The 19,278-nt window shown below is 48.4% G+C and overlaps 6 protein-coding genes across 6 annotated transcripts; 3 read left to right on the top strand and 3 right to left on the bottom strand.

Annotated features, from left to right (window-relative positions):
* Nucleotides 1-136: 136 nt before the first annotated feature.
* On the top strand, nucleotides 137-325 carry DFJ58DRAFT_608241 (uncharacterized protein; the record flags this gene model as incomplete). Its single annotated transcript, XM_041380843.1, has 1 exon — nucleotides 137-325. A coding segment is annotated over one exon (189 nt), but the record flags the coding sequence as incomplete, so codon positions are not given.
* Nucleotides 326-2,634: 2,309 nt separating this feature from the next.
* Nucleotides 2,635-4,045, bottom strand: DFJ58DRAFT_749560 (acid protease; the record flags this gene model as incomplete). The annotated part of the gene is made up of 5 exons (XM_041387669.1): nucleotides 2,635-2,719; nucleotides 2,773-3,043; nucleotides 3,095-3,566; nucleotides 3,618-3,715; nucleotides 3,769-4,045. 5 exons carry the CDS (start codon nucleotides 4,043-4,045, stop codon nucleotides 2,635-2,637), a joined length of 1,203 nt encoding a protein of 400 aa, XP_041237506.1.
* Nucleotides 4,046-7,632: 3,587 nt separating this feature from the next.
* Nucleotides 7,633-8,142, bottom strand: DFJ58DRAFT_628499 (uncharacterized protein; the record flags this gene model as incomplete). Its single annotated transcript, XM_041381157.1, has 1 exon — nucleotides 7,633-8,142. A coding segment is annotated over one exon (510 nt), but the record flags the coding sequence as incomplete, so codon positions are not given.
* A 1,054-nt stretch (nucleotides 8,143-9,196) lies between these two features.
* On the bottom strand, nucleotides 9,197-11,141 carry DFJ58DRAFT_816544 (uncharacterized protein). Its single transcript, XM_041391753.1, has 7 exons — nucleotides 11,111-11,141; nucleotides 10,827-11,078; nucleotides 10,706-10,769; nucleotides 10,088-10,658; nucleotides 9,697-10,035; nucleotides 9,359-9,642; nucleotides 9,197-9,303 (listed from the first exon to the last, which is right to left on the bottom strand). The coding sequence occupies exons 2-6, from the start codon at nucleotides 10,989-10,991 to the stop codon at nucleotides 9,546-9,548; spliced, it is 1,236 nt and encodes a 411-aa protein (XP_041237504.1). The 5' UTR covers nucleotides 10,992-11,078; nucleotides 11,111-11,141; the 3' UTR covers nucleotides 9,197-9,303; nucleotides 9,359-9,545.
* A 931-nt stretch (nucleotides 11,142-12,072) lies between these two features.
* On the top strand, nucleotides 12,073-14,440 carry DFJ58DRAFT_749558 (uncharacterized protein; the record flags this gene model as incomplete). Its single annotated transcript, XM_041387668.1, has 7 exons — nucleotides 12,073-12,473; nucleotides 12,529-13,291; nucleotides 13,323-13,550; nucleotides 13,606-13,692; nucleotides 13,749-13,855; nucleotides 13,903-14,236; nucleotides 14,298-14,440. Exons 1-7 carry the CDS (start codon nucleotides 12,255-12,257, stop codon nucleotides 14,438-14,440), a joined length of 1,881 nt encoding a protein of 626 aa, XP_041237503.1. The 5' UTR covers nucleotides 12,073-12,254.
* A 2,767-nt stretch (nucleotides 14,441-17,207) lies between these two features.
* DFJ58DRAFT_150207 (acid protease) lies at nucleotides 17,208-18,824 on the top strand. Its single transcript, XM_041378895.1, has 5 exons — nucleotides 17,208-17,652; nucleotides 17,707-17,804; nucleotides 17,856-18,327; nucleotides 18,380-18,650; nucleotides 18,704-18,824. The coding sequence occupies exons 1-5, from the start codon at nucleotides 17,376-17,378 to the stop codon at nucleotides 18,786-18,788; spliced, it is 1,203 nt and encodes a 400-aa protein (XP_041237502.1). The 5' UTR covers nucleotides 17,208-17,375; the 3' UTR covers nucleotides 18,789-18,824.
* Nucleotides 18,825-19,278: the final 454 nt, after the last annotated feature.

Raw genomic sequence — 19,278 nt, 5'->3', positions numbered from 1 at the left:
CCGCCATTTACAGGAAGTGAGTGTGTGATCCCACTTCGAGCAAGAGCCATGCCGATCGAAGTCGTTGCCTGCCAGTTGCTGTTTGTGAGTCTGCTGATCTCATTATTGTGTTGCTATTACTGACATACATTGTACCTATATCGAATGGTTCTCGCCGTTTCTGTTGGCTCCCGATCGACACCACGGCCTTTACAAGGTCTCGCATTCCTTGCTTGGTGGCGCAAAAGTGGCAAGCATTGTGCCATTGTCGAAGATCGTGCGGAGTGCCCATCTTCTACCGAATTTCGGTGCCGTCGTCCTGCGAGAGTGGTCGAGTGATACAGTTCTAGATGACTGTAACACTTTTTGGTTGAACTCGTATCTAGATAGATACACTTACTGTATTTTTCAAATAAGTCTCGATAATTCCATTGTACATTATCGTCTTTTAGCCGTTTTATTCCTAAAACTTGAAATTAGATAGAATTATCAGAATAACATCGTTTAGCGCAAATTATTACAATTTTTGCCCAGGAGGCTTTTCCTGATGCTTCGCATCTGACAAGGACGACAGCCGCTCGATTGGGGGCTATGTTTACTATCTTTTCGGTTCCCCCATTACTAGTTGGTGTTCCCAAAAGCAATCCGTCGTTGCGACTTCGTCCACCGAAGCTGAATACATCTCCCTCTCTAACGCAGGCCCGCGAGCAGATCCATCTCAGTCAGCTGCTATGCGACTTTGGTCTTGACCTGTCGCTGATCACCCCTACCACGCTGTATGGTGATAACAATGGAAGTCGCGCGCTAACTGAAAAACCCGCAATTCCATGATCGGGCGAAGCACATTCACGTTCGCTATCACTTCGTTCGAGATCTAGTCAGCGACGGGACCATCATTATTCCTTATGTACCTACACACGATATGGTTGCCGACATCTTCACGAAATCCCTACCACGAAAACTTTTCCGCAACCATCGTCACTCGCTTGCTCTCCGTTCACCTTCAAACGAAGACCCAGCTGAATGAACTACACACGCGTCTCTAGTGATTTGCGTCTGAGTGGGAGTATCAAGATATGACCTTCATACGTACTTAATCTTTTCATTTTACATACACAATCACCAATCCTACCATGCGTCATACACATTTCCCATTGGTTCTCCGTCCCAATCAAACGTATTAATTCCTCCCCTCGTCAGGATGATCTCCCTTAGTCTTTCAACCCAAGACTGAGTCTGTCCTTAGTCCGAGTCTCGTTACCTCTCGATACCTGGGCGCTACAAGAAACTTTGTACGCTCACGTTTTATCCATCTTCCGCACCTTCAGGCGTTCCACGTGGCCGCTATTGGGGCTTGTTGATAGATAAGACATAGCCTCTATGCCTCATCCACCGACAAGCCCCTGCCTACAACTTGTACGAGAAGCAATGTTACTGGTACACGGATTCCATGTGGACGAGCTTGAAGAAGATTTTCCTTCAGAATCAAGAATCGTGCAAAGATCACAATGCACGGTCCTGACGTTCTGACTCCGCAGTAACGAGTACCGTACTCGTTACTGCGGAGTCAGAACGTTAGGACCGTTATCTGCGACTATTGAGGCTGTTAGTGTGGCTTATCCGCCAGAGTGACGATGGATAAGCTCACGCAGGTACAGCAGTGCCGCAAAGCGGAACTAGCACAGGCAGGCTACCCTTATCAAATGTAGTTTTCGTTCGTTGATGGTCACTGATGGTTTTTGCAGAGTCGACAAAGGGTTTGCGGAAGAAGAGTGGGCTATTTCTAGAAATGTGTCCGTTTGTTGACGATACTTTATCTTTCGGCAGGTTCGCCGTCGGCCGAGTACAGGTGGCTTATACTTAGCAAATATGTTTGTTGACGGTCTTTCAGCAGCGGACCGCAGACGAGCAAGCAAAGGTAGGATTTCTTTTCGATTGTTGACGGCACTTGTCTTGCAAGTATAACAACTGCAATTTAATTCAGAATGCCTTGCAACCTTGCCTGAGTTCCTTCGTTCTTCAGCTTCATCTACATAAATCATGGTCTCGCTTTGCAGTTCGCCTCAGTAATAAATATGGTAACCCGGTTCCGCAACATACTACTGATCTATAGGCTCTAATCATATAGACATGGGATTAGGCCATGATGAGGATACTTGTACATCATATGCATGATCCCTTGCATCTGATGCAGAATGCCTCGTAGAAGGTTGGATCAGTGACCAATTGTTCAACCCACCACGAGCTATCCTTCGTAGCCACCCAACTAGGTTCTCCCTTGCAGGGCAGTGGTATGTGGGTCAAGATGCGAAGCTGTAGATGACGTCGGAGTCATACCGTAGTGACCAAATACGACTTTCCTGCTGAATCACGTCAAGTAAGCATCGACATTTCATATTACCAGTATTTTTTGGCAAGTTTGAAGAAGTGTAAAGTTTCCACGTGAATAAAATGCTGTTCCTTCAAACACAGTTATCAGTAGCCTTGTAAAAATCGAGAAGTAATGATTTTAGAACGAATGACGAGCCATAGATACAACAGACCCTACTAACAACACCCTATCATCCTAAACAACCAACACCTCCATCGACGACTCCGAATATATACATCATCTAATACAAATATTCACACTGGTCAGATATATACATGATCATTTTAGTTGGAGACCGCAGAGGTGGACGAAGTGGTTGCGAAGCCGACTTGGTGGTTGGTGGTGTCGAAAACAGAGTAGAAGCGTTGACTGTAGGGTAGGTAGTCAGCTTTATACCAAACAAGGTCACGTAAAATACAGACAGGAATGAGTAACCGTTGATGAAATCGAGACCAGTGCCAGAGTTGGAACCGATATCATTAACGACAAGGTAGATATTGTCGCTGCTACCACCGATGTCAGAGTTAAGGGAGCGGGGCCAGATTTGGCCGTTAGGGGTGAGGCCGTAGGAAGTGCTACCAATGTTGAAGTTCAGGGTTTGCAGGTTAGCATACTGGTCAGAGGTGATCATTAAGAGACCAGTGTTACTATCCAATGTAGCACCAGTAGCAGACTGGTACTTGTTGAATGCATCTAGTATCCTCCAGTCAGTTGGGTGACTCCTTCATAAGCAACTTGTCATACCAGTGGCAATGAGAATGAGGGTTGTGCCAGTGTCGACGATACCAGCAGTCGCGGACAAAATGGTGGAGTTACCGTAGGCGATCGATTGATCGATACCCCAGTATTCACTAGAAGGCGACGTGGTTGTGAGAGGGACATAATTCACTGAGCCCGTAGTCTTTGAGCTGTCGAAGCCACCAAAGGTGAGCTCGCCAGCGCCGCCACCAGGAACAAAGTAGACTCCGATTGCCTCGGTGCTAATGTTACCGTTGCTGTAGAGGTTGTCGGTGACAGTTGGGACTGAAGCAACGTTGGAAACGGTGCCCTGCGTCAGGTCAGTCGGTCCGACACCAAGAATTCCATCAGCGATATTAAAGCCTGGTGAACTGCTTGCGACCCCGATAGATTGTCCGGTAATGACCAAATCAGAACTGAGAGTAACTGTGTCCAAATATTCCTCTCCGGAAAAACTGCCGGAGCCATACTCGACGGACTTAAGGGTTGTTATGAGCAACTATTTAGAAGAGGGCGTGAAAAGACACACGACAGAGTTACCAGTAGCTACACTAGTACTGGTCTGTTTGTATGGGGTTTTCGCGCCCACCCAGGTGTTGGAGCTTCCCGTATCAATGAGGAGCGTGTCTGAAAATTCTTTTAGTCGAAAATATCTGAGGTCACCCGGTGGCGAGTCTTACACTGAGTTGCAGGGCTGCCGACACCAACTTGGGCAGTGTAAACCGTCCCAGAACTAGCTATGCTGAACGAGGAGCTGCTGGCACGCTTGCTGATAGTAGGATGCTGCATCGCCTGAGCGCGAGCCCTGTCAGCGTCAACGATGTTGGCATTATTAGCCCTGGCGTTCATCCTAGCAGTGAAGGTGAGGGTCGACGCAGCTTCACGACGCAGGGGAGATGCGTCTACAGCGGACAGCGCAATAAGGAGAATAGAAAGGAGAGCCTTTGAAGGGAACATCTGAAGATACTGGGTAAGGAATGAGATTAATTGGAAGTGAGGCTCCAATCGTCAATGCAAAGACTTTATATATGTCCTGGCCTCCGACTTAACTATGCGATACCCACAGTCTCGAGTCATGCAAGGCGCGGGACTTGCTGTATTTCCGATCCATCCTAGGGGGGTTAGAGATATCGATGAGAGGTCTCGAAATCAACATTGCTGCACGCCGTCGTTACCAGAAAATGATTCATTACTATAGAAATTAGAGAACCCAGAGTCCAATTTCGACAATCACTCAGCAGCGGCCTAGAATATTTACCGGGCTGTGAGCATCATAGTATTTCCGTCTGCCATCATGATCGAGTACGTTGCCTACCACGTTCTGGTCAGAATCAGTGCAAAGAACACAGTGTTTCGCCTATCAGACGGAGCTTGCAGAAGACCCTAACTTTGTCCTCTGCTAAGCACGACATGACGAACTTTCCCGGCATGTGCCTTAAGTCTATATTGTTTCAGACTCGTTGTAGCTAATCATACCAGCGTAACCGAAAACACACCATGAATAACCATACACATAACTGATACCGCCCCCGGGATCAAGTCTCGATATCAAGAATTGCGGCTCGGACACTTAACGTGGCACCGCACGTTATGTCTGGCAATAGAGTCCCGAAAGCCTGATGTTGAGCGAGGCTGGACAACGCACTGTTATGAATAAAAATTAATTAATGTTGTTTGTAAGAAACTTCATAAAATTCCTAGCGCCGCATTATCAAGCCCGTTGACAAGCCAAGCTAGTGATCCTGATCATCTTTGGTAGCAGTCATGTGGGTAAAATTTGTTATGAACTGCCAAGGTACTGGAGTGGAACAAAAGAATACAATTGTAACACAGCTCAAGCGCGAAGACTCGGATTCATATAACGATTTTACGTCTCGTTATACGTAATTGGCTTGGTTTGATTAATATAGGTGATCGTCGACTGGATCACATAAACATTGTGCAACACAACAACCATCATGCGCGTGATCGGAATACATCCCATTCCTTCTGGGGCCGAGCTGAATACAAGGTCTCCGTGCTCAGCATTCGAACGTTGATCAACGACATCGGCCTGCATGTGCCAGTCAATCAACTTGGTTGTGATCCACGCGGGGCACTCAACTGAGACCGAGTCCACTCCTCAATTTGACCACGATATCCATTGGCATCCTCATGACCTCGAGGTAATTAATATTGATAGTACACTAGTACTTAATTCGATGTGGTGCGATTCCTCGGCCACCATTTTGATCTAGAACGCACTTCTGCAAATTCACCGGCGTGCTCCGATCACCTTTGCATCCATGTGCTCGAAATGATGTTTTTAATAGCGGATCTGCGAGGTGGGCGTGTGTATCGTCGGAAGACCTTCTTTCGAAGCGAGTGCAAGGTGATCAGGCGATATGATCCCATTGCGCACTTGCTGTAGAACTCCAGTGCACTGATTCTCTTTCTCACGCAGCCCTCTCCTCATCTCTGATGCACCCTGGATTTCTACACTGCAATGTCTTCATTATTGCCCATACTATGATCAGACGTCAGTTTTATCATGTAGAAAGGAGAGACGCTGATTCAAATCTATACCAGCAGCACCACCCAAAACCAAGTGAAAGTCAGGTCGTAGCTCGAAGCGTCGGAATAGCTGAAGCTAGACGATAGTATCAGTACTAACAGCCTGAGAACACACCCTCTATCACCGCTTCCGTTCCTGCACCAATATCAAGTCGGTGCCCAGCGCTTATCATCCCCAGAGCCCACACTTGCTTCAAATACATATATATGTATGTTTGTGCAAGACATGTCCCGAGAGAAGTACTAGTAAGCCCACTCACAATACATGGCATGCATGGACACCCAATCGTTCGGTAGTCGGAAGAGATAGGTTGGATTGAACGCAACTCGCATCGACGAGTGCGGTGCACCTGAATGCAGTGCAGAAGATGTGATAGATTTCACAGGGGACGGCGAACTAAGATCATCAACTAGCTGCGACTCAGATTTGCTGTGAGTGGTCTTGAGAAGCAACGAGTACGGTTCTACCTCGACAGGCTTGAGCGCCGAAGACGATTACTGACGGGAAGAACAAAGTGACCAGCCTAAGGCCTAAGTGCATCTCAAGGTCGTGGCTCCGAGTCGCGTGCCACTAAACAATGTCGGCAACGTAGAGCAACGAATGTAAAATATTGTCCGTGCGCAGGACCGGCTGTCAAAGAAGGGCGGCAAGACGATTAACAGTGGGACCAACGAGTTTCAGATTGCATCAGGCACTGCCTTGGATTCACTTATCCATGGCTATCGATCGTAGTCGGAGGCACGGCTTTCAGTTGCTCTGCCTCTATACAGCACTGGCGACGTAGTGCTTTACCAGGTTATGAAATGCCATACATTTCAAGATGGGCAAATCATACTTGATCCAAACAGCAGATGCAAAAATAGTCTCGCCATCAAGCTACGGTCATGAGCGACCTTTATGATGGTGCAAACAGGCTTTGAATGCGCCACTGCTCAAGAGTTCGAGAGAACTCGAGGGTAACAGATTCGAGTGCTAGCGCTGGGCTACGCGTGAACGGCTCAAGAGTCTGGACCTGTCCCCAGCCAGGATTGTAAATCTGAAGTGCAATCTCCTCGAAGCCACAGCATACATATGACAGCTGACAGTGGCTCTGGTGGCCGAACAAGGAATACTAACGAGTCCTTTAACCTATGAGGGTCCTCGAGTTGCATGGCTTTGCTTTGCTTCTTCAGTTCTGAGAGTGCATCCAAGAAAGCCGTGCTTGCTGGAATTGCCTTCATCAAGCGGAGAGAGGAACGTGCGAGTAGGGAGTGAGGTGATGCGATATCACGTACTTGAGGGAGGCCGCAGTTTGAGGGGTCGGAAACATAGTCACGAATGGACGAGTGATAAATATTCACGGGGAGAGTGCTGTCTGTAGGGATATCCATGACAGACCGTAGCTGTATCAGCGTCGTTTGCACATCCGTGCCTAAACCAGGGCCAAGAAGTGTTGAGAATTGCGAGATGGGCAGAGGGTCTGTGAGGGCAGCAACGAGGGACAAGTACAGGTATGCCCGCTTGTACACGTGGAGAGAATACGGTCGTATAACTTGTACACGTCCGTTCCTGGTAGTAGCTTACTTGTCAGCTCGAGCATCAGCTGCAACCGATCGCGGGGATCGGTGTCTTCATCGTCAATAATAAACTTCATCATCGTAGACGCCACGATGAAACGTCTGCCCGCTCGGCTCGCCAGCTTCGCAAGGTCATCCCTCGATGGCTGAGGGAAATCAGGATGGCGACCTTCCAGCTCTTTGAAGGAATGCCGCAAGAAAGTACAGATGTCGTTATCAACGTCTGTGCCGTCCAACGAGATCATGCCGCCCTCCCCAGAAGTTCTCACGGGTATCTCGTGCACCAACAGGCGCACCTCTTCGTTCTGAAAGGCTTTAGAGATATGGGTTTCCGAGCGACTTGTGAGCAGAATGTGGGTCGCGGGAAGATCAGGGTCACGAAGAGCCTGTGCAAGAGAAAAGATGAGATCGGTAAGCTCGGGTTCGGACGTGCATTCATCAAACGCATCGACAACAAACGACAAAGGCGGACATCCACGTAATCTGGGTCGAAGTTTCCGGAGGGGTTGGAGAAAGAGAGCCTCCATCTGGTCGCAGAGAGACGTGTCTGGATCTAGTAGAGCGGGATTGTTGCGGATGGCTCTGTTCACATCCTGCCGGACGCTTGGAAAATTGGTGGCAAGCTGGTAGGCAAGCGTTGCAAAGAAATATCCAGCCGTGCAACGTTTAGTGTGCTTGCGCGAGAAAGAGAATGTTCCCGCTAGCCGCTTTTCAATATTCGTCTCTTCGGTCACTTTTAGACTTCTCATCTTTTCGGCAACTGTAAACGCAACGGCAGACTTTCCGACACCAGCCATACCATGCAGCCAAATGAGTTGATTCTTCTCTGGGTCGTCCAGTAATTCATGGATATATTTGAGGAGATCAACCCGGGTCCCTTGCAGACATTTCGGGTGGGGCTGGCGTTCACGGAGTTGTGTTGGGCACCCTTGACGGCAACCTCGGAGAGTCTCGTCCAAGTTCCTTCAAGAACTGTAAAAGAGGTGAGAAAGCATGCGAGAGATAAGAGATGGAAGTACTGACATTGATCGTCACCTCATTGACGAAGGTTCTAATATGATATGCGAGATGCAATGAAACTGAAAGTACTGGCTGAGTTCGAAAGTGCTGTTAGAAACTATCCAGGTAATGGTTACCTCGAGAGACGTCGTCGAGGATTTGAACCAATTGCGCAATGATCAAGCTGTTTTGAAATGACAGTGAGTCACTTATTATTAATTAATAGGGCTCGGTGAAAAATACGGATGACTTACTAACATCGGTTATTAACATCGTAGCGGTGGGCGAGCCGTGCCCCGCTTCACTCCACCGTGCGCGTGAAGTTTGGACTGCAATACACACCGATCCATCCATAATGCTTAGAATTCTGTGGAGTCCGAGACAAACTCTCATATCCGAAGAGCAAAGCAAAGCAAAGTCACATTCTGCCGACTCAGGCGGCAATTCTCGAGTTCGGGTGTCCACTGCATGCAATATTGCCTCCATACGAGCATATGGGATTGTGTGTGCCTTTGGCTAGCGATTTGTAGTATGATGTGCTTCATACTTGCGGAATCTCTCGCGAATCCGAACTTCATCGGGTCCCCGCGCAATTCCCGCGTACTACGACCTGCAGCTCAAAGTGCTCGAATGCTACCGATCATCAGAGCTTGCGATATCCGATCCAAACAGTTTAATCAGAGCAAGAGCAAAGCCTTATACTGGATGAGACAATTACCACCGTTGTCGTGTCGTTGTCACGGTTTGTTCTGACTCCTCAGGCTAACGACATTATTACTTATACAAGCACGTCGCTCAGAGTCACTGCAGTGACCTCCCCGAGTAATACTAGCATTGATTCAGATGGTGTACTGTCAGTACAGAAATTACTCCGGTGGGCGTTTGCTCGAATACACTGGTCTTGGTCTTGCTGCACCCTTATCCGAGATGCTGGAGGATAGTGTGTACATATGATGACGACCCAAGCGAACCTCCAAAGTTTCATCGTCACTCGGGCGGTCGGGAGGGCTTTCTGGGAGTGAGTTGACAGCATAATTCTTGGGCGATCGATTTGCGCCTCTGATACTTGAAGTGATTTGAGGACAGCTTCGTGATCAGAAGTTGGACTGCAGTAGGTATCAAAATGATAGTGAAGGGTGGATAGTTTCATTGGATGCTAACCATTCACTATTCGCTGTCACGATGCCCAATCTTGACTTTGCCGGTGGGTCACTTCGAGTTATGCAACATGGGCTTTGCTTCAACATCTTGTGATTCAAGGTCTTCGTGTCTCCGTAATTGTGCGTGGGTATACGCGACATTCCTGTTCGCCCCATATACATTGTATCAAAACTCCTAACCATTGCAATCACCAGTCAATCTTCTTATGACTGCTACCTCGACCCCCGAAGCCCCACCCAATCTGGTTCGCTATCTTGATCGCGACGCCAAGGTCTGACGCAAACCTACCAACACATCATCAGGTCAGGTGCTAACTTATCTCACGAGTATACACTCACGCCCAAACACTCGCCGGGTTCTTTTGGAATTGTCGTCCAACCAGTACGACATCGGCTTGACCTTTGTCAAGCACTTCTTGGGCGACCTTGCCATTGGCGATTGACCCGACACACCCGACGACAAGCTTATCCCCAAGAGCTTGTTTGACTGCCTGTGCGAACGGCGCTTGGTATGCCGGCCCGGATTTCATGATGGCTTTTGGGTGGTTTCCACCGCTAGAGACGTCGAGGAAGTCAACGCCATGCTCGGCAAGAATGCCAGCAAGTCTGACGGTATCCTCGACACGCCACGATGGTTCATTTGGAAGCGCTTCTTCGAGCCATTCAGTCGCAGAAATCCTACGAGGCATCATTCAGATCAAGCAAGAACATCTTATGGACTCGAAGATACCTCAGGAAGAGTGGCATGTCTTCAGGAATAACGTTACGGATAGCATCCACGACCTCGAGAGTTAGACGAATGCGATTCTCGAAGCTGCCGCCATATTCATCTGTGCGTGTGTTGCTGACGGGGCTCAAAAAAGAGTGTAGTAGATAGCCGTGTGCGTTGTGAATTTCAATGACGTCAATGCCAGCTTTCAACGCTCTCTTCGTAGCTTCTGCAAATGCGACGACGGTCGCCTTGATCTGCGCCTTCGATAGTTCCTTAGGCACAGGGAAGGTGTCCTTGTAAGGGACCGTGGAAGGCCCCCATACATTATCTGGCCATCCGCCTATGCTCTCAGTCGCTACAAGACCCGTATTTAACCACGGCACAACAGTGGACGCTTTCCGGCCGGCGTGGCCAAGCTGAATGCCGATCTTTTGGTTTTGTGAATGGGCAAACTCGACTATCTTGCGGAGGGGTTCGATTTGGCTGTCTTTCCAGAGACCTGCGTCCTCAGAAGTGATGCGACCCTCTGCGACAACCGCTGTGGCTTCGATCATAGAGAGACCAGGACCGCGCGTGAAGATGCCGCCCACTAAATGCCGTGGGTACTTATATCATGCTTGAGATTCATAAACTCACGGTGCGCCATATGCCAGGACGTGAGATGACCGTCGTCTGCAGAATATTGACACAGTGGAGATAGCTACATAAGATTGGGATGGGACATCAGGGGACCTCATCGATCGATACGATGACTCACGAAGATACGGTTGTGGAATGTTGTCCCTCTAATCTTGATGGGCTGGAACAACTTTGGTATACGAGTTCCATCGGGCTGGGGGTCGAATGCTGTGCCTGCAGCGGGGACCTGCGCAGGGGTAAAGTATGGGATGGCGGGTGCGGGCTTGTTTGCTGGCGGCTGCATGTTGAGGGGTAAATGATCAAGTGTACGAGGAACGACTTCCATATCTTCCATGCTATATATATATACCAACTGGCGCCCACCAGATGAATTCATGCCTCAGTTGAATATCGCAATCCCACATTATTCAGCGCAATTATTAGTGAGACGCAGCAGCGATAAGCTTAAGCATGTGGTTGATGATAGCAGAGCTCCGGGAATAATGTGCATATAAATAGATGACGAAGTGGTTGCTATGAATACAAAAAAAACTAGTCCTTACCAGGTAAACTTGGAAGGTGAAAATAGGAATAAACACTGCATACCATATACATCACTAGTCCCATCCTTCGACCACGTTCCTTCCGACCAGTTTGGAGGTAAGCGGAGACCATGGACACTGGGTAAATGACACTCCACAAAGGAGTTCAAGAAGTAAAAAATTGTAAGAACCAGCCCAAGAGTAGTCTGAATCGAGTTTCCCAATCCACGAAGGATATGCGAGCCACGAAGTGAACTCAAGGACAAACCAGTGCCATTGTGTATATCCCTCATACGCAAAGAGAGCTACAACACGTCGTGTCGTCTCCAGTCATAAGCGGTTATTGATGAAGCTCAGCGGAGACGCTCATAGGTAGAGTAGGCACCGTAGGAGGATACCTCGATTGCAGTCTGCATGTGCACCAGGACCCAGGAGTAGATCCTGAGGGTGATGAAAAGACATACATCTAGTGATTTAGATGGGAAGAATGTACCGCGACAAAAGCCCGGGGACCTGCAAGGGACCTGGAGCATCTAGCTCACATTTCCCTGTATCCCTGAGCGCCATTGACGGGCGCACGCGCGATAGGACTGCTACACGACGGAAGCAAGCTTGCCCAATCCCCGCAACGCTTTCAGAGCTTTCATTCTCGCCCTCCTCTGCTGGAACAGGATCTTGGGATATGAAAATGAAGCTGGTTTTCTGGTACGTCGCGCAGCTGATTACAGCCAGACTCCGCTAGAGCCAATCGAGGGGGATTGAAATGCTCAGACCTTAGCCCGCTCAGAAATGTGGATGCATAAAGCAACCTGTACGTGATGAGCTTCCGTGGCCTTCGAGCTGGTTGAAGAAAAGAATAGTTTTGAAGTCCGCCTGGCTTATAACGTTGTAACTATTACATTCAAACTCAGCGCTTAACTGGGCGCTATCAATTCAAGCACTTCGTCTCTTCTTAAGTCCCTCGGGGTGCCTTTATCTTCCCGATATCTGCCAACGGAAAATCACACTGATCCACACAGAACTTTATGACTAGCTCAGGAGACTTCTACGAACGGAACCTCCTTGGTCACATCGAATACCGATCGTCCAAACCTATCAAGGTTTACGAGAAATGGTCGGATGTGAACGATATCCACACCATCATCAAAACAGTTGAAACGTTCATCAGGGCAAGCGGTGATTTGGCTGAATTTCGACAAACCGTACGAGACAAATCCGATGAAATTTATCTATACTCACCACTGGTAAGCATGCGCTTCGTCAACCTGGCCGCATCAGTCATGCCAGGAAATTTCACAGCAAAGGATATTTCGCACGATCGAGGGTGCAGCGGCAGAAGTGACAGGATACAAAAGATCACAGTTTCATCAGGTGGTGTCAATGGACGAACGCGCGGGCCCCAATGCTGAAAATATGTCTTTTCCTGACAAGAAGCCTGTCTTTGTCCTTGCTGAAGTACCCCCAGCGTCGGGGCCACTGACTCCTGTCATCGATGATGAAGTCAAGTGGAGGCAGATTTGCAGTTTCATTGAAGTCAGACCTGACTTCAAGGACAGTCCCAATACGACCAACACCGCAGTTGTCAAACAGATCGTGTCGCAAGGAGCCGATTATGCAAGGCTCATCATGGTCTCACGACCGTTCCAGCTTTATGTCCTGTGCGTCTTCATTTACGGCCACAAATTCTGCCTCGGTTGGTATGACCGTCGAGGAGTCATCCTGTCCGACGACTATGACATCGACGACAATCTTGATATTCTAGTCAATGTAGTCCTTCAGCTAAACACCCACATGACTGACTATCAGCTCGGACATGACAGGTCGGCTTGCTTACTTGAAGGACATTCGTACTACCAGGTTGAATATCCTTCCTTCTTGGTCAGCATGGGTACAGATGGCGAAACGCTTCTGTGGAAGACTATGGGTCCTCCCATATGGTCTTCTTTGTCTTTACTAGGTCGCGGTACAGCCACGTGGCGAGCCATATCGGTTGGAAACAAGAAGGAAGTTGTTGTCCTTGAAAATTATATGGAGGTCGCAAACTCGGAAAAGCGAATCCAGCGTTTATAGGCATATCAAGTCACCTTTGCCAGGCGTCGCTGAACTGAGTCTTGGCGATAATGTCCGTATTCCTGTAATAAAGGAGATGCACACTCATGTTACAGTCGGCACACTCCGTTCTCTTATTCTTAGCGATGATGATGTTAACATCTCCGATGATCCTATCCTCCATCGTCTCGTGCTAAAAACTGTGGGACGCCCTTTGTGGGATGCCGAAACAACGAAAGAATTTATTCTGGGATCTCTCGCTGCACTCAAAGGTTCGACATCATTAGTTAGCGTGCTGATCACCATCCTGGATTATTATATTTCCAGGACATCGAGCACTCGTGGAGCAGGGCATTCTACATCAAGACATAAGTCCAGGCAACATCTTTCTCGGTGATCCGAACTGTGCTGAAGGTTGGGAAGGGTTCGTCGCAGATCTCGAACTTGCCTCAGTGGCACAGAAACCATAGTCTCATCGCATCCGCTCTCCCCCTCCACGAGCCAGTTGAACACCAGAGGCATCTTTTGCAAGGACACCGTTCCATCAAGCTCAGAGGTTCCTGGCGCAGAGATTCCGGTATGTCTACTTTGCAGCTTGCTAGCTTCCACTGAACTCATGTTCAGGGCACTACTTTGTTCATGGCCGGAGAACTTCTGGACATGATGCTTCTCCCAGACGAGTTCAAGACAGCTTGTCCCGAACATATTGAACGTGGGGTACATCATGACCTAGAGTCTTTCATTCTTGTTTTATTCTATGTTGTCGTGAGACGCGGTCTCAACCGCCGGCTCTGGGATGAGGATCCAGTGACTGGATATTGGACCAAAGAACTTTACCGCACGCTGTTTGGTGGCCATACCATTTCGGAGATCCACATAGGACGGTCCTCATTTTTGGGACGACAACCGCTGTATCTTTTCGGGGCTGTTGACGCTCCGATGACAGCACTACTTTATGGTTGCTGGAAACCTTTTGAAACTCCAATGTATTGCTACTGATCCTGAAATTGCACATAAAGCGGATATTTTGGCGCAAATGAATCACAGGATGCAATGGGGGAGTACCTTGGACGGACCGAAGTTGATCATTTACGCACAATTGCAAGATGTATATGACGTAGCGATCAGCAACCTTTCAGCAGCGAACGAGGAACATCGATAGATTGTGTATTTTGTATAGTGTCCTCACGAGTTGATTCATTAAAAACAACTTCATGATCTCGATACAAAACTTAAGATACCAGGAGCGTGGACGCTCACTGCTCAGTGGGTTCGAAGCCACTGTACAGCATGCTCAATTAGTTGTCGTCCGCGGAGGTTAAGTTTCTGGTAGTTATCCTTTGCTGGGAAAGGGGATGATGTACTTGGTTCGAGCCAAGTTTCTTTGGTACGTTAATAGGCTTATGCCCAGCATTAATGTGTCGAAGTAATATAGAGCCTGATTTCCTGTTTGTCACTACCTCAGGTTCAACGATGTAAAGTAGTAGACATTTTGAAGCCACATGTGGTGTAGAAATTCACGAAGTAGATGGAGGCCGATGTTGGTCGTGTGGTGCCAATACAATTAATTTGTTGGGAATCAGTGGGCGGGGCACATCTGCCAGAACACTACATAGTGTGACAAGGTATTCCTACAACATTGGAACGCAATACGCACCTGACCTGTATCACTTCCGTTTGAAACCCAATGCTCATTGTTTGACCTTGTAAGTCGACGACATCATGCAGAACGCAAGTGTTTCGAATCTTCTCTCTTCTCTTCAGCCAAGGCTTCCGGATCTATCACCGCCGAGTGGCAATATGATGCAGATGGAGAAACCGATGTGATTTTAATAAACCATCTTGTTGGCTACGGCAATGCGATGGTTGCGTGAAGTCCCTCCGCATCCAGACGCCCAGAGGCCGATGAGTCGGCAAGATATCTATGTATAACCGTCATTCGAACGGGTCATTCAAGATAATTGCGTTTTGGAGTGGATGGGAGTTGATATGGATAGCGTGAACTCCGAGAGAGGGCGCCACATGATCGAGGCACTGATAGATATGCACACGGCATATTTTCGACAATTGAGCCAGTATCGATAGTATCATCAGATAAACACGGCTGGGCCTGTGAACGAGGGAACAACAACTTCGATCGCCGTCGTTATATGAATCAGGCGAGTTATAACAAGGAAGTGTGCGCCTTGGAAGGCAGTCCCGTCTGGAAGATCGCTCCTAGTCTTCCGCATTTAGTAGTACTCGCCTCGGCACTACCAGCGCACAAGGAGGTTGTCGACAACCTCACTCGGGCGGCTCGACTTGGACCTACTGATACCATCGTCTTGCTTCAGTTATTACGCTTCGAGCTATGACCTGGCTTTCATTTGCTTTTGGGCAGTGCTGCACTGCTGCTGGTCAGTGTTTCTCCTTTCTACATGATGAATTTGATGTCATAGTACGGGATAATGAATATATTGCAATGTAATGATCCAGGGTGCATCAGGGATGAGGCCTAGGAAAGGGCTGCGTGAGAAAGAGATTCAGAGTGCACTGCAGTTCTACAGCAAGTGCTTTAACCCCGCATCGATCGCATCGCCCGCCGATCACCTTGCACTCGCTAGGTCTTCCGACGATGCTCACGCCCCCTCGTAGATCCGCCCGCTATGATTAAAAGCATCATTTCGAGCACATGGATGCAATAGTAATGGCGATAGAAGCCGCATGTCGGTGAACTTGCGGAAATGCGTTCTAGATCAAAATGGTGGCCGATGAATCGTGCCACGTCGCGTGATTGTACTATCAATATTGACAACCTCGAGGGAATGAGGACGCCAATAGATATTATGGTCAAATTGAGGAGTGGACTCAGTCTCAAAGCAATGCCCGCATGCACCGCAACCAAAAGTTGATTGACCGCCACCTGCAGGCCGGTGACTTTGATGAACACTGAGCATAGAGACCTTGTATTCAGCCCGGCCCCCAAAAGGATGGAACATATTCACCACACCGTGCGCATGATGTTGCAGAGTGTTTGATCCGAGTCTTTCAAGTCGTCGACGATCACCTGCTATAAACAAACAGTAGCCAATTACATAAATTCGTGATCATCTTCGCTGAGTTACAAATGCATTGCTTTTGTTTCACCCTCAATACTACCGTCAGAGAGTACCATGTATTCAGTAGCCTCGGCAGTTCATAATAAACTTTACCCACATGACCGCTATCAACATCAGGATTACCAGCTTGGCTTCTCCAGTTTCAACGGGCTTGATGATGGCACTAGGAGTTTCATGAAGTTCTTACGACCAACAAAATTTATTCATAACAGTGCGTTGTCCAGCCTCGTTCAACGTTCAGTATTCAGTACGATTATGAGCAACGCGTGGGCGGCCTTCGATTACCGCATAAGCAACGTGGCTGTATGAACATCATTAATCGGGCTTTCGGGACTCTGCTGTCAGACATAACGTGCAAACCACGCTAGGTCTCCAAGCCCCAATTCTTGAGATCATCAGGCATGAGTGATCTCGAGACTCGTTCCCAGGGGCGGTGCCGGTCATGTGTGGGTTCTTCATGGTGTGTTTCAGTTACACTGGTATGGCCAGCTATAACGAGTCTGAAAAAGTATAGCCCTCATGCACATGCCGGAATGTTTGTCATGTCGTGGTTAGCAGAGGATAAAGTTAGGATCCTCTGCAAGCTCCGTCTGATAGGCGAAACTCTATGTTCTTTGCACCGATTCTGGCCAGAACGTGGTAGGCAACGTACTCGATCATGATGGCGAACCAAAATACCATAATACTCACAGTCCGGTAAATCTTCTGGGCGACTGCTAAGCCTCGTCGAAATGACACTCTGGGCTCTCTGATTTCTATAGCAATGAATCATTTTCTGGTAACGACGGCGTGCAGCAATGTTGTTTTCGGAGACCTCTCATCGTTATCTCGTTATCTCCCTGGGATGGGACGGAAATACAGCAAGTCCCGCAGTCTTGTATGACTTGAGACTGTGGGTATCGCATGGTTATGTTGGAGGCCAGGACACATATAAAGTCTTTGCACTGACGATTGAAGTCTCACTTCCAGCTGATATCATTCCTCACCCAGTACCTTCAGATGTTCCCTTCCAAGGCTCTCCTTTCTATCGTCCTTATTGCGCTGTCCGCTGTGGACGCATCCCCCGTGCGCCGTGAAGCTGCGCCGACCCTTGCCTTCAACGCTAGGATGAACGCCAGGGCTAGTGATGCCAATATCGCTGACGCTGACAGGGCTCGTGCTCAGGCGATGATAAACGCTAGTTTCAGCAAACGTGCTGGCAGTTCCTCGTTCAGCATAGCCAGTGCTGTCACGGCTTACACTGCCCAAGTTGGTGTCGGCAGCCCTGCAACTCAGTGTAAGACTCGCCATCGGGTGACCTCAGATATTTTCGACTAAAGGAATTTCTCAGACACGCTCCTCATTGATACGGGAAGCTCCAACACCTGGGTGGGTGCAAACACCCCATACACACGCACCAATACTAGTGTGGATACTGGTGGCTCTGTTGTATGTCTATCCATGGTCTCTGCTGAAAAGTTGCTCACAACAACCCTTTAGTCCGTCTCTTATGGTTCCGGCAGTTTTTCCGGAGAGGAATACTTGGATACAGTCACTCTCAGTTCTGATTTGGTCATTACCGGACAATCTATTGGTGTTGCAAAGAATGCACAAGGCTTTAATGGCGTCGATGGAATTCTTGGTGTCGGACCGACTGACCTGACGCAGGGCACCGTTTCCAATGTTGGTTTAGTCCCCACTGTCACCGACAACCTCTACAGCAAGGGTGCCATTGGCACCGAGGCACTCGGAGTCTACTTTGTTCCTGGTGGCGGCGCTGGCGAGCTCACCTTTGGTGGCTCCGACAGCTCAAAGACAACGAGCTCAGTGAATTACGTGCCTCTCACAACCACGTCGCCTTCTAGCGAATACTGGGGTATCGATCAATCGATCGCCTACGGTAGCTCCACCATTTTGTCCGCGACTGCTGGTATCGTCGACACTGGCACAACCCTCATTCTCATCGCCACTGGTATGACAAGCTACTTATGAATGGGTCGCCCCAACTGACTGGAGAATACTAGATGCATTCGACAAGTACCAGTCTGCTACTGGTGCTACGTTGGATAGCAACACTGGTCTCTTGATGATCACCTCTGACCAGTATGCTAACCTGCAAACCCTGAACTTCAACATTGGTGGCACTTCCTACGGCCTCACCCCCAACGGCCAAATCTGGCCCCGCTCCCTTAACACTGACATCGGTGGTAGCAGCGACAATATCTACCTTGTCGTTAATGATATCGGTTCCAACTCTGGCACTGGTCTCGACTTCATCAACGGTTACTCATTCCTGTCTGTATTTCACGTGACCTTGATTGGTATAAAGCTAACTACCTGCCGTACAGTCAACGCTTCTACTCTGTTTTCGACACCACTAATCGCCAAGTCGGCTTCGCAACCACTTCGTCTACCTCTGCGGTCTCCAACTAAAACAATCTTGTATTCATCTGACGCCCATACCCAGTGTGAATATTTATACTAGATGAGCTATATATTCAGAGTCTATGGAGGTGTTGGTTGTTTGGGATGATAGACGTTGCGAGCAGGGTCCGTTGTATCCATGGCATGATTCGTTGAAATGTGTTCTAACATCACTACTTCTCGATGTTTACAAGCCTACTAATAATCGTATTTGAACGAACAATTCCATCTCGTTCACGTGGAAACTTTACACTTCTTTAGACTTGCAAAAAATATTGGTAATATGATATGTCGATGTTACTTGATGTGTCTGCATGTAGCAGGAAAGTCGTATTTGGTCAGTGTATGACTTCGATATCATCTACAACTTCCATCTTGACCCACATACCATCTTGCCAGGGAGAACCTAGTTAGACGGCTGCAATGCATGTCACAGAGACTTGCCTTGGCATAAAATGTCAAGTGGTTTCTCGGCCTGAACCGCTCGATTGCCTGCCGA

The sequence above is a fragment of the Suillus subalutaceus genome, assembly GCF_016647625.1.
Source record: "Suillus subalutaceus strain FC151 chromosome Unknown DFJ58scaffold_178, whole genome shotgun sequence".
Classification (NCBI taxonomy): Eukaryota; Fungi; Basidiomycota; class Agaricomycetes; order Boletales; family Suillaceae; genus Suillus; species Suillus subalutaceus.
This window is presented reverse-complemented; position numbering and strand designations above follow the sequence as displayed.